At 35.6% G+C, this 14,720-nt stretch overlaps 1 protein-coding gene across 2 annotated transcripts; it reads right to left on the bottom strand.

Moving 5' to 3' along the window:
• Positions 1 to 441: 441 nt before the first annotated feature.
• Dusp11 (dual specificity phosphatase 11 (RNA/RNP complex 1-interacting)) lies at positions 442 to 12,493 on the bottom strand. 2 transcript variants are annotated; one of them, XM_005385546.2, is made up of 9 exons: positions 12,265 to 12,493; positions 10,479 to 10,554; positions 9,466 to 9,597; positions 6,791 to 6,914; positions 5,687 to 5,747; positions 4,045 to 4,091; positions 3,593 to 3,668; positions 3,213 to 3,377; positions 442 to 988 (listed from the first exon to the last, which is right to left on the bottom strand). In XM_005385546.2, exons 1-9 carry the CDS (start codon positions 12,363 to 12,365, stop codon positions 793 to 795), a joined length of 978 nt encoding a protein of 325 aa, XP_005385603.1. In that variant the 5' UTR covers positions 12,366 to 12,493; the 3' UTR covers positions 442 to 792. The 2 variants fall into 2 exon arrangements, with proteins under 2 accessions (XP_005385603.1, XP_005385602.1); XM_005385545.2 differs by lacking the exon at positions 3,213 to 3,377 and having other exon boundaries at positions 12,265 to 12,479.
• Between the last annotated feature and the right edge of the window lie 2,227 nt (positions 12,494 to 14,720).

The raw sequence follows: 14,720 nt of genomic DNA on the forward strand, positions 1-14,720 counted from the left end.
GATATTCCAGGCAATTGTAGTCATATTACACCACTCACTGACCAACTTCTATGAATCTATAAAAGTTTTCAAACTTTCTGGATGGTTCAACTCCTTTGATGAAGTTTATCCTGTGATCAAATTATCAGGAAAATTGTCATTTGATGAATCAGCACTCTAGTTAATCTGTCTTTCTTGCTCAATTAGCAATCCCTAACATTTCGGTCCGTCTTTGTGTTTGACGGCAAATCTGGCAATTCAGTACAAGAAGTTGGTCAAATCCTAATACTGACTGCCAAAAAAAGAAACACCTAATCACAAAAATATTAGAATTAATACATAAAGTGACTAGGTTCTAAAGAAACTGTCATTCTAGGTAGATTTCTGCAAAAATTTGAACAGTTAGGGAATAAAAGATATCCTTAGTGACTGGGTCAACAAACACAACAAAATACTAAAAAATTCACATCACAAGTCTAATCTGAAGGAAATGCATAGAAAAAAAGGACAGAATTTTACAAAATAATTTGCAAGGAAAGTTATTATTTTATCAGATCTAAAATATCTTCCTGTAGAAAAATTTAAATGGAATGACCGATTTTTTGCATTGCTATAATTGATGTGAATTTATAAGCAAAGAGGTAATATTATCATAATTTTTCTTTAAGCTTGAACACATAGAAGGGAGCAATAAAAGTTTTTTAAAAACCTCATTGACCTGAAAAATAATTTAACCTGATATTTACTGAAAGTCACTCCCGCAATCTTCAGCCCATCTCTGTTCACCAGGTAGATTTCCAGGACAGGCCTGTATCACTTGTTCCATCCCCAACAGGCTGGAGAAGATAGTCTCTGGTAACCACCAGCATACCACCTCTTATTCTGAGCTGCTTGACTGCCATTTGGTTTCACACTCCAAAAGTATCTCCTTTGTGAACAGTCCTCTCCAGCAGGGCCAGGAGGAGGGATATGGCCTCTCTGGTAAACATTCTGAGTTTGTGAAAATTTTCTTAAACAAAAAGTAATAAGCCATTATTAGAATAAAATATAGTAAGTCTTTTAAAACAATCCATATTGTGTTCTACTGTTTCCTACCTGTCTGACCTTTGCAGAAAAATTAATCTACCTCTTCATTCTTTATAAAATGGAGCTATTAATACCCTCCTTCTTTACAGGCTGTTATAAAGATAAATTAAAACAATATATTTTAAGTTTTCTACAATGCCCTGGCATACACAGATTCACAGGAGCCTTTCCACCCTTTCCTACATAGATAAATGCATGCTCACACTAGTCAAACTGTCTACATTATCTCCGAAGTTTGGCATGGTTGACATTAGACAGAACAAAGTGTTCAACATTGAAAACAGAGAACTGCTTTTATTTTATAAATAAATAAGAAAGCTTTAAAAAACTGTAGCCATGATATATGCAACAAATTGGGACAAACAGGGTTTAATTCTTTCAAAACCAAGATTAGCAAATATAAGTAAACATATAAAAATTTGGAAATCTGATTAAAAAAAACCCATAAACCTCTCAATCCCACTCTAATTCAACACATTAACATTTCCTTTTACTTTTTCTCACTGCATCTTTTTTGGACTGCTGAATCATAGTACTATTTTTGCTTATCATAGTGAGCTCTATAAAGTGTTGTAGTATGGATATACTATAATTACTTTGCTATATTGTCCACTGTTAGAAACACAGGCTACTTACTACCAGTTCTTGTACTAAAATAACACTTCTGAGATTAACATCTAGGAATATATACTACTGTATCTAAGCACCTAGACTAATATCTGAGACATAGTGGCGAGTTTTACAAATGTACCATATGGAATTTTGTAAGAGACATAGTAGGGAGTTTCACAAATGTATTGTACAGTAACTGAATGAATACAGCCTTTCCCACATTTTGAAGTATTTCGTTAGTCTCAAGATGAAATTATGAGGTATATTTATGGCTACTAAACTTGTGTTTCAAAAGCATTATACCAATTTTCTATGCCACTATCACATTTTTCAAATGTTTATACCTCTTAAAAATGCCAACATTTGTTTACGACGTGCTAAACTATTTTAACTAATGATGTAGTCAACAACAATCCCTTATGGATTATGGATTATTAAAATCTCCACCTGAGCGGTAAGAAATGGAAATTTAGAAAGATTAAATACCTCACTGAAAACCAAACACTGGATGAATGGCAGAGCCAGGAGGCAAATCCAGGTCCAGCCTGACAAACACTCCACTGGACTGCTCATCAAAAAATCATTGTTAAACAGTCAAAGAATAAGGCTTTGTTTTTGTGATGGTTAAGTTTTAGGTATCGACTAGACTGAATTAAGGAATGCCCAAATATCTGGAAAAGGATTAGTCTGGAGTATATCTGTGAAAATTGTTTCTGGAAAAGACTAGTGTGTGAGCTGGTGGACTGAGGGGCTGAAATCTGCCCTCAGTGTGGGTGGACACCAATCAAATGGTTTGAGTTCCCATAGAAATCTACCGTCTTTGCTGGAGCTGGGAAATCCTTCTTCTCTTGCCCTTGGACATTAAAACTCAGCCTCTGGACTCCACTCACCCTGAGCCCAAGGGTCCTCAAGACTTTTGGCCTCAGGACTTGAACTGCAACTTACAAGGTTTCTTGGTGTGGATCCTTTTTCACTTGAACTGAGTTATACTACAGTTGGGTTACACTATCCTTGGGTGTCTAGCTTGCATACAGCCTGTTGTGCAACTTCTCCATCTTCATAATTGCTGGTTTTTCTGGATAACTCTAATTACTATTTTCAGTGAACTCAGATTGCTCCCATTTCAGAAGTGTGATTAATCTGCTCAAATGCTTTGCAAATGTCTATGCTGGGATTTTATTATTCTTAATTTGTATTTACTCTTTAAGTAACAGCCTTTCTTATTCTGAAAACTATATCAAAATTAAAATAACCTAAAAATGCAAGATTCTCTTTGGAAGCCACATAAAACCCATGGCTTAAACAAAGTTTAAAATCACTGAAAATTTCTAATTCCTTTCCCAACTGTCTATATTGGGAAGTCATACATTCCTTACCCTGTATTTGATTTTCCAAAATACACAGCAGGATGTTACCTGCTAGTTGATACTGATCAGCAAGAAAACATCAATTCTTCATCATTATCATAACATGCTTTCACTGATTAATAGTATTAATTTCCATTTCAGTTTTAGACAAAGGGAAAGCAGAGGTACCTGACTGAATGTTGCCAGTTCTGAGTCTGGTTATGAAAACGCTGGAAAGGGGGTGGATTGTGTAGGTTATACCTTGGTCCACGGTTAACAGACTTGGTATTGCTGTGGACTGGTTCCACAGAGTCTTCAAAACCACTTGATCTGGATACATCGAAATTCCAGTTCCTCAAAGAAAATGTTTCCACACAGTATTACTGGTTTCCAAATTTAGAAGCTAATTTAGCTACTCTATTTTTGGCCTATGTAAATAAAAATCTCTTCCTATCTAGTTTTCCCCCAGTAAGGAACAACCTATGAGAAGAATGGATATATCCAACTTGAATTATATAAAAAAAAGATCTCCTTAACCATAAATGTCATGTATGAAATGTAAGACTTACTTCCTGATAGGACCATTCTGAAGATCTTCAACATAGTTTTGTCTTTCTATGCAATGTCCTCGGCACCTATTGAATGCTGAGGAGTGAATGAATTATTAGAAATTACTGTACACAAACTAAATCCTTCCCACAGAGATAACAATAAAATCACTGACTAATTACTTAGGCTGTTACAGCTCATCACTTCCAGATACATCCCTTTATAAACTTTTAGAAAGATTCTCTTACATGGTTTTGGGGTTTTTTTCTTTTTTTTTTGGTGCTGGGCATGCACTCTATCACTGAGCTACACCCCCAGCTCCAAGAGTTGTTTTTTGTTTTTTCTTTTTTCTTTTTCATATCTTACATTGTAGCAAAATAATTATAAATTTTTCAAAATTTGAGAAATTGATCTACATTTTTACCTTTAACTTTTATAAAAAGGGAAAAATAGTGACAACCCTCATACTTACATTCAATTGCATCATCTGGCCTCATGCCTTCTACATCAATCAAATATCTAACAAAACAACATAATTTGGGTCATTTATATATACGAAAAGAAAAAAAAGTTTTTTTAAAAAAGGTCCAATTTCACTTACAAATGGAGACATAAAAATCTTAAGGAAATATCAGCACATCTAATCTAACAATTACTAAAGAATGATATGCCATAACAACAAAAAGACTTCCAAAAATGCAAGGATGACCCAACTTTAGAAAATCTATTATTAAAAGTACACATACTAATATGATAATTCAACTAAAAGAGGAAAGGAAAGAAAATACAGGCCCAAAATGGCAGGTGTTTAAAAGGTATTTGAAAAAATTCAAGAGGCATTTTTGAACAAAGAGCTCTGTACACTAAAAACAGAAGACTTCCTTAATATGACAGAATATTTAACAATAAGCAAAAGACAAATTAGGAAAAACAGTAAGATCATATCTAAAAAATATTGTGCAACCAATTGTATGGACCAAAAACAGGAGTCATCATCACTGTCAGTCATTTCTTCTCATTCTTATCTTCAGCAGCAAGTTGTGACAGGTATCACCTCAATAATCTCTGGAATATGACCATATTTTCCACAAAAATAGCCACTATATGTTGCTCCAAGATACATTATGCCTCATTTCCTGTAAGTTTCCTAACTTGACTCCTTATTTCTACTTCTTTCCTCTGCAGTGTAGTCTTCATTCAATAGTAAAACGATGGTTGAAAATGCAAAATTTTATTAAGTTTCATATACTTACTGCCCCAAAAACATTCAGTGGTTTTCTACTGTTCTTAAAACAAAACCTTAAAGATAGTTCTGTGTGATACAGCTCCTACCTACACTGCCACTTTCATTCTAATATCACTTACCCCATGGAACTCTCCAACACAGTGCACGCTGATCTGTTTTAGGGTCTTTGCTGTTCCTTATAGCCACAATTCTCTCTACAGTGTTCCTACCTGGTTAGTATCAATTCAACCTTCATATACTTGCTTCAAACTTTCTCAAGGAAACCCTTAGTCTCTCCTCTTGATGAGGTCCAATCTTTTCCATTATAACCTCATAATACCATGTCCCTTTGCATAGCACTTGTTGGTTATAATTTTACATGCATTTGTGTGATTCTTTCATACCTATTTCTTCACAAAGGGCAGTTTTACATTGTTTGAATGAAGAAACATAAATAGGCACTGTATAACAATATCCATAAAAAGTATAAGAATGTGTACTCTGATTCAGAAATTCCATTCTGAATGAAATTACCTGAGACAACTCCATATGTACTTAAAGATGTTCACAGAGTATGTGGATGAACAATGCAGCCTTTAAAAAAAGTAAGATCTCCAAGAACCTTCACAGAAACATGTTTACAACACACTGCATTAAATAGCATATCTATTATCCCAGAAACCACACTATATGCTTTTATCTACATTTCTGAAGACTAAAAATATATGTATTAAAGTATTGATGATGCTAACCTCTTGGTGGCAGACAAGAGTACTTTCTACTTCACACATTTGTATACTGATTGCATTTTTTGCAACAGGCTTGCATTATCATTGTATTCAGACAAAAACAACTTAAACATGGTTTACCTCTAGGATTGGCAACTCACCTGCAGATGAGGTAGCCAGTTCTGTTTAAACCATGGGTACAGTGGACACCAATAAGTTTGTCTATAAAACAAGAACTAGAGTGAATTAACTGAAATAGAATAAAAATAAGACAATTTAGTCAACAGTAACATGTACAAGTTACTGTAACATTACCAATACCCTCAAAAGAATGTATTTTTCAGGAACATATTATATAGAATCACCTATCAGAAAACCAACTTTCACTTTCTATAGGATAATTTGTACAACCCCCAATAATGTAAACTTCAGAAGGCCTAGTCAAGAATTAATAACAAAACAACAGGTATCAAAAAGAATGAAATGAAATGGCTTAACTTTCTTTTTGTTTGTTTGTTTGTTCCTTCCTCCCTCCATTCCCCTGTCCTTTTTTTTCCTTTTTTTTTTTTTTTTGCAGTACTGGAGGCAAGCACTCTTAAACACTGAGCTACAGACCAGACCTTCTGATACTGCAAACAAGCAAAACTGTAATCAAAGTGGAAAAAATAATGAAAATGCCTTCAATATGCAAAACAAATGTACAATTCCACTAGCTCACACTGTCTTATTTTGGTTCTATTTGAGACTGCTTTATTCCTAACATTTGCCTTTTGCTGTTTCTTTTCGGTAACTTTCAGACTCTGAGATTTTCTATTTTTTTAATCTGTTACCTCTTAACCAACACAGAAGATAAAAAAAAATGTCTTAACCAATACAGAAGATTTAAAAAAAGATAAAACAAGACTTTTTTTTTGTATTGTTTGTTTGTTTTTTGTTTGTTTGTTTGTTTTTCCGGTACCGGGAATCGAACTCACGACATTGCGCTTGCCGGGCAGGCGCTGTGCCGCTGAGCTAGATCCCCAGCCCCTTTTGTCTTGTTATATATGAGTAAGGTAGTTCATTTCATCTTTGTCATTAATACCACTTTCCAAAGTAAACTATTTCTCTGACCAACAAAATGAAAACCACTGTATTATCAACTTCTCACATTTTCACCTTAACACCATAATGACGACAGGCTTAATGTCAAAATCTTAAAACTATCAAAAACCTCCAATGCCATTCAAAATTACCAAAATTTATACTTTTTTAAAACAAAAACTTACCATTATCTTTATTTTCTTTCAAAAATTTATTAACAGCACACTTGAATTTAAAAATAGTGCCATCATTAGGCACCTGATGCCCAACTGTAAAAATTTTTAAATAACTAATAGTTTCTGGCAAATCCTATAAAGCAAAACAAGAAAAATATGTATTATTTTACTTGTACAAAAAGAATTAGAACACTCAGATTATAAGGCAAAAGATTACAATAAACTGTGTAAGTCAGCAATTCTAATGAAAGAGCTATTTTTTCCAAGGCTGCTTCAACCAAGATAAATATATTACTTGATAAAACTACAGGTACACAAGACACAGCAAATTCCACGTGACTGAATACAGACACAGTATAACCAAAACTTTAATTAGCAGTTCTACAATTTATTTCACATTTCAAGGGCCAATGTCTTCATAAAGCAGCTGTTAAGCATAAATATTCTTGAGGTGGGAGAAATTAGACAGAAAAAAGACAGAAGAGATAATTTAAAATCCTGTAGCTCTCAGTATAAACGGAAAGTATTGGCAAGACCCATCATGTAGTTTACATTACAAACCCAGCTCCCAGTTCTACACACACAAAAACCCTAGGAACCAGGGCAGCCCAGTAGCAATTAGCACCTCTTAACACGCAGACTGTAGTCTCAAAATATTCCCACTAGAAGAAATCAAAGCAGCTTGTTACAATGGATGATCTGAGTTGAGGCTGGATGTGTGCAAGATGCGTTGCAACTTTTTTTATACAAATACCAAAAACAGTGATCAAAGACTACTAGGATTATATCAAAAGGAGCTAAACTGAGATGCTCCAATTGTCCAAAGACAAGGCCTCAATCTGTGCTCAATCAGACAGACAACTACACTGGAGTTTATGATGACACGAAAACTAGTTAAATAAAATCTAGCTTAAACTGGAAGGTATTAGTGAACCAACTTATTATTTCAAACACTGTTAAATAACATGAAAGGATCATGCCTAAAATAGCTGACAAGGAGAAATTCCTCTTTACAGAACTATACCTAGCTAATGAATTAAAAAAAAAGAATGACAGAAATTACCATTTTTGATGCAGCCCAAAAATGAGCGGGTCAATCAATGGCTACTTACATCATAGAAAGAGAAACCCCATTTATTCATTTGTAAGTCTCCTCCTCAAAGAAAACATTATCACCTATAAAACACCTTGTAAAAAAAGAAAAAAAATCAAGCTTGAACCCCAATGAAATTAGGTTCAACTACCAATCTGCAGAAAAGAACTAGAAAATAAACAACTTAATGGGATGTAGTTATCAAAATATTGATAGGACAAACTACCTGATTTCTTCAAAACATAATTCAACAAGAAAGGAAAAAAAGAAAGTGACACAGACATGAAAGGCAAACTATAAGTCATAACAAACAATTACCTGGTGACAATTTTCTATGACATTTAGGAGATAATTCCAAGTTGTACTACACACTGGGTATTTTTTTTTTTCCGGTACCAGGAATCAAACTCACAACCTCGCGCTTGTCAGGCAGACGCTGTGCCACTGAGCTAAATCCCCAGCCCCCAGACTGGGTATCTGATATTAAAGAACTGATATTAAGGAATAAAATTACTCAATTTTAAATATATATACTAAAGATATAAAAATGAAGTGATATAAGATTTGTTTTAAAATAAAAGGTAATGAGAAAAGACGTGGTATATCTAAACACAAGAGTCCACACTTGATAAATATTAAAGTTGAATAAGCTAGGTGTGGTAGTGCACTCCTGTAATCCCAGCACTTGGGAGGCTGAGGCAGGAGGACCACAGTGAATTTCAGCCCAGCCTGGGCTATATAGTGAAATCAAGCCCAGTCTGAACTAGTGAGAGCCTGTCTCAAAAAATAAAAAGTTGAATGAATTAATGGGGGTACAATGAACATTAGTAAGTATGTTTCTTTATGTATATGTTTGGAATGTCTGATAATAGGTTAAAAGCAAGAACATAATATTGTAAAGTTCTGGCAATTTCTCCTAAGGTTAAACTACCATATGACTTATCAGTTCTACTCCTACCTATACCTTTAAAAGAACTGAAAGCAAGGATCTGAACAAATATTTGTACACCAATGTTCACAGTACCATTACTCACGATAGCCAAAGGAACCACTCAACTGTCTCCCAATAGATGAATGCACAGACAAAACAAGGCATAAACACACCATAAAATATTCAGCCACAGAAAGGAAAAGATTCTGATATAGACTACAACATGAATGAACCTTGAAAATAAAAATGAAATAAGCCAGAAACAGAAGGAAAAATATTGTACAACACACTTGTATGCGGTACCTAAAATAGGTAGATTTATAGAGATAGGAAGCAGATCAGAAGTTACCAGGGCCTAAGGGGATAAAGGAACAAGGGAATTATTCTTTAATGGTTACAAAGTTCTTGTTGAGGATGATGAAAAAGAAATCCATACAGACAGTGGTAATGATGACCAAATAGTAAATTTTAAGTCACGTCTCAGCAATTTAAACATGCAATTGAGGAACCCATTTAGTTGCTCTCTTTTTTAAAATTTGCTATTACCCATGACTAGCCAGGCTTTGTAATAGCACAAGATGAAAATTACTCAGTTACTACTGAATTACTATGAATTATTTCAGTATCAGAATAAACAGTTCTCTTCAATTAAGTATTTACCTCTGGTTTGTAATAGCGCTGAGTATATGTTAAATCAATAATCAGTCCAAGCTCTTCATTTTGCTCTTGGATTTTGTTAAAAAGATCCAAAAGAGAAAAGCGTTCTTCTAAAGCAAGATTCACTTCAAAATTCTGGCAGAGAATGAAATAAGAGAAAACAACTGTATGCTTTAAATTCGAAACTGTGTTATGCAGTTATTCAAGGCATATGACGCTAACATACAATGAGACTCAAAGGAAAGTTTCCATTCTTCTGGAAGCTATGTTACAAATCTGTCTTCTAGTGATTGAAAGGGAGAAAAAAAGGCACCTAAGATATACACATATACATAACACACACAGATATGTATATACACATAAATAAATATATATTATATATATATATATGTGCAGGTGTGTCTCTGTTCCATCTCCTAAATGACTTTGGAACATGCTAGTCAACATTACTATAGGTTAAAAGAGCAAAAACTGTTCCTATTTCTCTAAACCTTAGAACTTAACTTCAGTTTACAAATAAAGTATTTTTTGCACAATTTTAACATATATTAAATTTTCCAGGATAGTAATCATTTTATCAACAAACTGAAGGCTGATCTTTCTTTTGTTTAGAAATCTACTAGGAATGGTTTGCTCTCAAGGAAACCTCTATCACTAAGGAAATGTAACTGACCTAGATCACAGTCTGAATTCATAGTTCTTGCACTGATGCAATCAAACATTTCTTTATATCTTCTAGTGTAGTCATGCAAAAATATTTACATCCTGAATACATATTACTTTATTATGAATCTAGTTTATTCTTTATATTCCAGAGAGACTGTTACCCTAATTTCCTTTCTTTAAAATTACATATGGAAGTAGATCATACTTATGGGTGAAGTTAATTTCAGGACAGTATGGAGACACTACAACATGTTTGCTACAAAAACAGAAACTGGAATGTGAGAGGGTGGAGAACCAGTGTTCCACAGGGTAAATTTAGGTTTCTGAAAGAATAATGAACTTCTGCTTACCTTTTGCAAAGGTACTTTGAAAGCAATGAAACGAGTCCCAGGCATCCGCTGTCCAACCGGGAGATAGTCTTTCCACCTAGTAAATATGATTTTTGTCAGCCAAATTGTATTTTAACCTTGTCTCCCTCTCTGAAAACAGGAGTTACAGGACACCCAGAATGCCCCTGTTTTGCCACTCTATTCACTCCTACCTAGTAAAAACTGGTACTTTCCTTCCCATGTTCCCATCTGTAAAAGAGCTATTATGCAACAATACAGTACAAAAATCTGCACATTTAAGGAACATAAAAAACTGGAGAACTTCTGAATCTCTTTTCTTCTGTATCTCTGATAAAAACTTAACTCAGCACTAAATAATACAATGTCATTAATACATACACAGTAGCTGAAATTATTTGAAATCAATTCTATCACTTCGTAAGGTTTTGTCTTCATGCAAGTGAAACAAATTCAATCAGAAAACTTCCAATTCATATCTGAAAAGAACACCTGATTAAAAGGAACTGTGAACTTCATTTAATGGTGCTAGGAGTCACAGTGAAAAGTAATACTTGGGCCGACTTCTGCAGAATGACTGAAAATTAACTGTATTTATTTTAAGATAAAAAAGAAGTGAGGACAGAAGCGGCAAGCAGAAAGGATCCTGAACATGTAGACCTTTATATTACAGGCCATAAAAGGGAGTTTCTTTCCTTTTTTTGGTTAAGATAAAGTTTTGGGGGTTTTGTTTGTTTTTTGAGACAGGTTCTCACTATGTAGCTCAGGTTAGCCTTGAACTCACTATGTAGACCACGCTGGCCTCGAACTCTAAGCAATCCTCCTGTCTCAGCCTCCTGAATGCTGGGATTGTAGGGTATGCCAGTACTCCAGGCTTACAGTGCTTTACAATAATGTCTATGAGCTACCTTCCACTTACAGTGCAATTTCAACTTTTAATACTTACTTAAAAGAGTTCTTGTGCGATTCATGGACTGTAAGGAGGTAAAGATGGACACTACTCATATTTAACTACAAAGTCAGTCAAGATCTGTATTAGAACGCTAAAGAAGGTGACAGATTCAAAAATAAAACAGACTTTAAGTATGAGACAGCACAAAGTCTCAAGGTGTAGAAGGGAGTTACCGAATATGAGGAAAGTCGTTTTTTTTTTTTTTTTTTTGGTTTCTTTGAGACAGGGTCTTGCCCTGTAGTTCAGGCTGGCCCCGAACTCACGGAGATCCTCCTGCCTCAGCCTTCCAAGCGCTGGGATTACAGACGTATGTCAACACAACTGGCAAGCAAAGTCTTAAGAACTACTTGAAGAGTAAAAGCACGTTCCTCAAAGGACACGTGTGAGGAAGTGCCAACTTCCCTCTGTGATTCCTACAAACGCTGTTAACAAACTCTCCCAAATAAGACTTCAGGTCGGTTGCGAGGCCGCCGGGACGGGGATCCTTTTTAAACTTCTTATTCGTATTTTCTATGGCAAAATAATTAAACTTGAGAACAGGAGCCGCGCAGAATTTTGGTAATTTAGGAGTGTCCCCAACAAAAACAGTCCCGCATCAGGGCTGTCTTTCTGTATTTTACCCGGGGAGCACTGGACACGGCTCGCTTTTTAACTAAGGACGGTAAGAAATCACACAACTTCACACCGCTCCTTTCAGCTACCGTGCGTGGCGGCGCAGGGAGCGGCCAGGCCGTCAACAAGGCGCGCCGGGGCTCCAGGCGAGGCCGCGAGTTCGAGACCGGGCCGCGCCCAGGCGTACAAGGCAGAGGGCCAAGGGCTCGAGCCAAGCCTCATTACCTTTCCGGGATGCGGTTTCCACCTTTCTTCTTGGCTGAAGGACGTCCAGGAAAGTCTCGTCCGCGGCCCCAGCCACTGCGGGCGTGATGCCATTGGCTCATGTGGGACTCGAAAAGCCGCCCTCCGGACACCAAGCAACTCAGAGCCGTGGTTCCGGCGCCCTCGGTACCAAAACACCGATTCAAAGAGCCCGATGCCCGGCTACTGCGCCTGCGCCCCCGACTGACGCGTTGGCGTCACCCCGCCACGCCACAGCACGTCACGCCACGCCGTTTTAGACGCAAGGTTCGTAAACAAGACCCTGATGGCCACAGCGCCCTCCTTCGCCGGAAGCTGGTATTTGTTGGTTAGTTCGTGTGTGCACCCTTCAGAGTTCAAGTACTGTATAGCGGGAGAAATAAAAAGTAAAATCCCGGCGCCTAGTTCCTTACGTGTTCTTTGACATGTTTCCAAGTATTTACAGTTACATTTAGATTCTTTTTATACAAAAGCAGTATACGATCTATTTTGTACAATATATTGATTTACTATTGATTTTCCTAGTGAATATATAGATATATATCTCCCTATTTTTTCATGGCAGGAGAGCATTTCACTGGTTGTTATCACAGTGAAAAGCACCATAATTTATATAGCCATTTATTGGTGGGCCACTAGCTCTTTCCGATTTTGTTTCAGTTTTGGTTTTATTCTTGTAACAGATAATGATGCAGTGTGAGTATGCTTGTATGTATGTGCAACTGTATCTTATTCTTACGAGTAGAATTACTGGAATGAAAGCCACACAGACTCAAAGTTTGAAAAATACTGGCTAGTTACCTACCAAAAATTGTACCAACCTACACTCTCAATGACAGCCTTTTACTGCTTTCATCACCTACCAGGTATCATGCTAGAAGTGGAGAGCATGGATTTATTTTTGACAAATAGAACAAAATACCTGAGAGGATAACAGTGGGGCTCAAGGCCAAGATTTCCACACAGTATCATACAAAGAGACCTGTACCTGTAAGAAAAACACTGAATACTGTACTGCTGCAAGTAGAAGAGCAAAAAAATCCCAAAAATCAAAAAACAAAAAAACCCCAACCAAGTAAACAAAAAAACCCCTGCAGGTCTAAAGACAAAATAGTGTACTAAACTGAATATTACCATGTAAATAGTTGTGATAGCATGTTTTACAGTACTTACTTTTAGTTTCTAATTTCTGAAAGTAACTTGCGTACACTTTCAATAATCTTCACAATTACAGGGTTGGGCAAGCAGAAAAGGCAGCTTTGGTAAATGAATAAATGAACTCTTTAAAAGATCATTTGTTTTAACATTTAGAGGCCATCATATTCCTACCAGATTTAGATCCATATGAATTTACAAATTTGGTTGGCCATGGTAAGATACAACTGTAATTCTACCTACCTGGGAGAGTGAGGTAAGAAGAGACCCTGTCTCAAACTAATAAAATAAAAAAGTTGGTAAAATGCCCCCCAGCGGTAAAGTACCCCTGGTTTGACTCCTAGTTCCAAAAAAATGGGTATTTAAAATAGGTCAACATTACTAAGTTGCTAATTGAGAAAAGAAAAGACATAAGTTAGAACAACATAGCTTATAAACATTTTCAAATTATAAAGTACTATTTTATTTTTTTGCCACTTGAAATTTCAATAAATTCACTCCAGTAAAATATGTAAATAATCCGAAAAATGCTACAGAAAAAGCTTACCCAGACAATAGTATATTTGATTGCAGGAATCTTATCTTTTAACGTATTCCACTATGGTTTTGAGGTTTTTTTCAACTAATTTTATTGCTATATCTTATATATATATATATATATACACACACACACACACACACATGCAAAATGATAACAGTCATCATAGGGTATTTGTACTTATACATATTTCTTGATACTTTTTTCTATTTACCTCCTGTCCCTTCAACTTCTCATCCTTATTTACAAAAGCTTTATTGACATTTTCTCCTTCTATTCCCTTTTTCCTTTTTTCCGTTCCTTCCTCCCCCTCAGTTCCCCTTTCTATTTGAACATTTTCTTCCTATTTCACAATATCTATTATACATTTTGGTCTTTATTTACACTTTCAGTTTCTCACACCAATGCATTATTCACGTGTGTGTCTGATTTATTTCACTTAAGAGTATGGTCTCAAGGTGCTTACATTTGCCTAGAAATGTTTCAAGTTTATCCTTCTTTATGGCTGAGTAATACTCCATTGAATAAAAACTTACATCTTTATCCATTCACTAGTTGATGGGTATTTGGGCTTTCCCAAGATTTAGCTATTAAAAACGACTCCACTACAAACATGAGTGTGTGCATATCACTGTGGTATGATGCTTTTAATTCTTTTGGGAAGATACTAAGAAGGGGAAGAACTGAGTCAAATGGAACCTCTAGTTTTACTTTTTGTCAGAAATCTCCACACTGATTTCCACAG

Source organism: Chinchilla lanigera, unplaced genomic scaffold (genome assembly GCF_000276665.1).
Source record: "Chinchilla lanigera isolate Chin_1 unplaced genomic scaffold, ChiLan1.0 scaffold00023, whole genome shotgun sequence".
NCBI classification, from domain to species: Eukaryota; Metazoa; Chordata; class Mammalia; order Rodentia; family Chinchillidae; genus Chinchilla; species Chinchilla lanigera.

Excerpts from the sequence above, each read along its gene's own strand:
- Dusp11 (XM_005385546.2), bottom strand. The coding sequence starts at position 12,365 with ATGAGCCAATGGCATCACGCCCGCAGTGGCTGGGGCCGCGGACGAGAC. Across the intron at positions 10,555-12,264 it reads GGAAACCGCATCCCGGAAAG|GTGGAAAGACTATCTCCCGG; the intron begins GTAATGAGGCTT and ends CATATTTACTAG. Across the intron at positions 989-3,212 it reads AACTGGCAACATTCAGTCAG|AAAATTTTCACAAACTCAGA; the intron begins GTACCTCTGCTT and ends TTTTTGTTTAAG.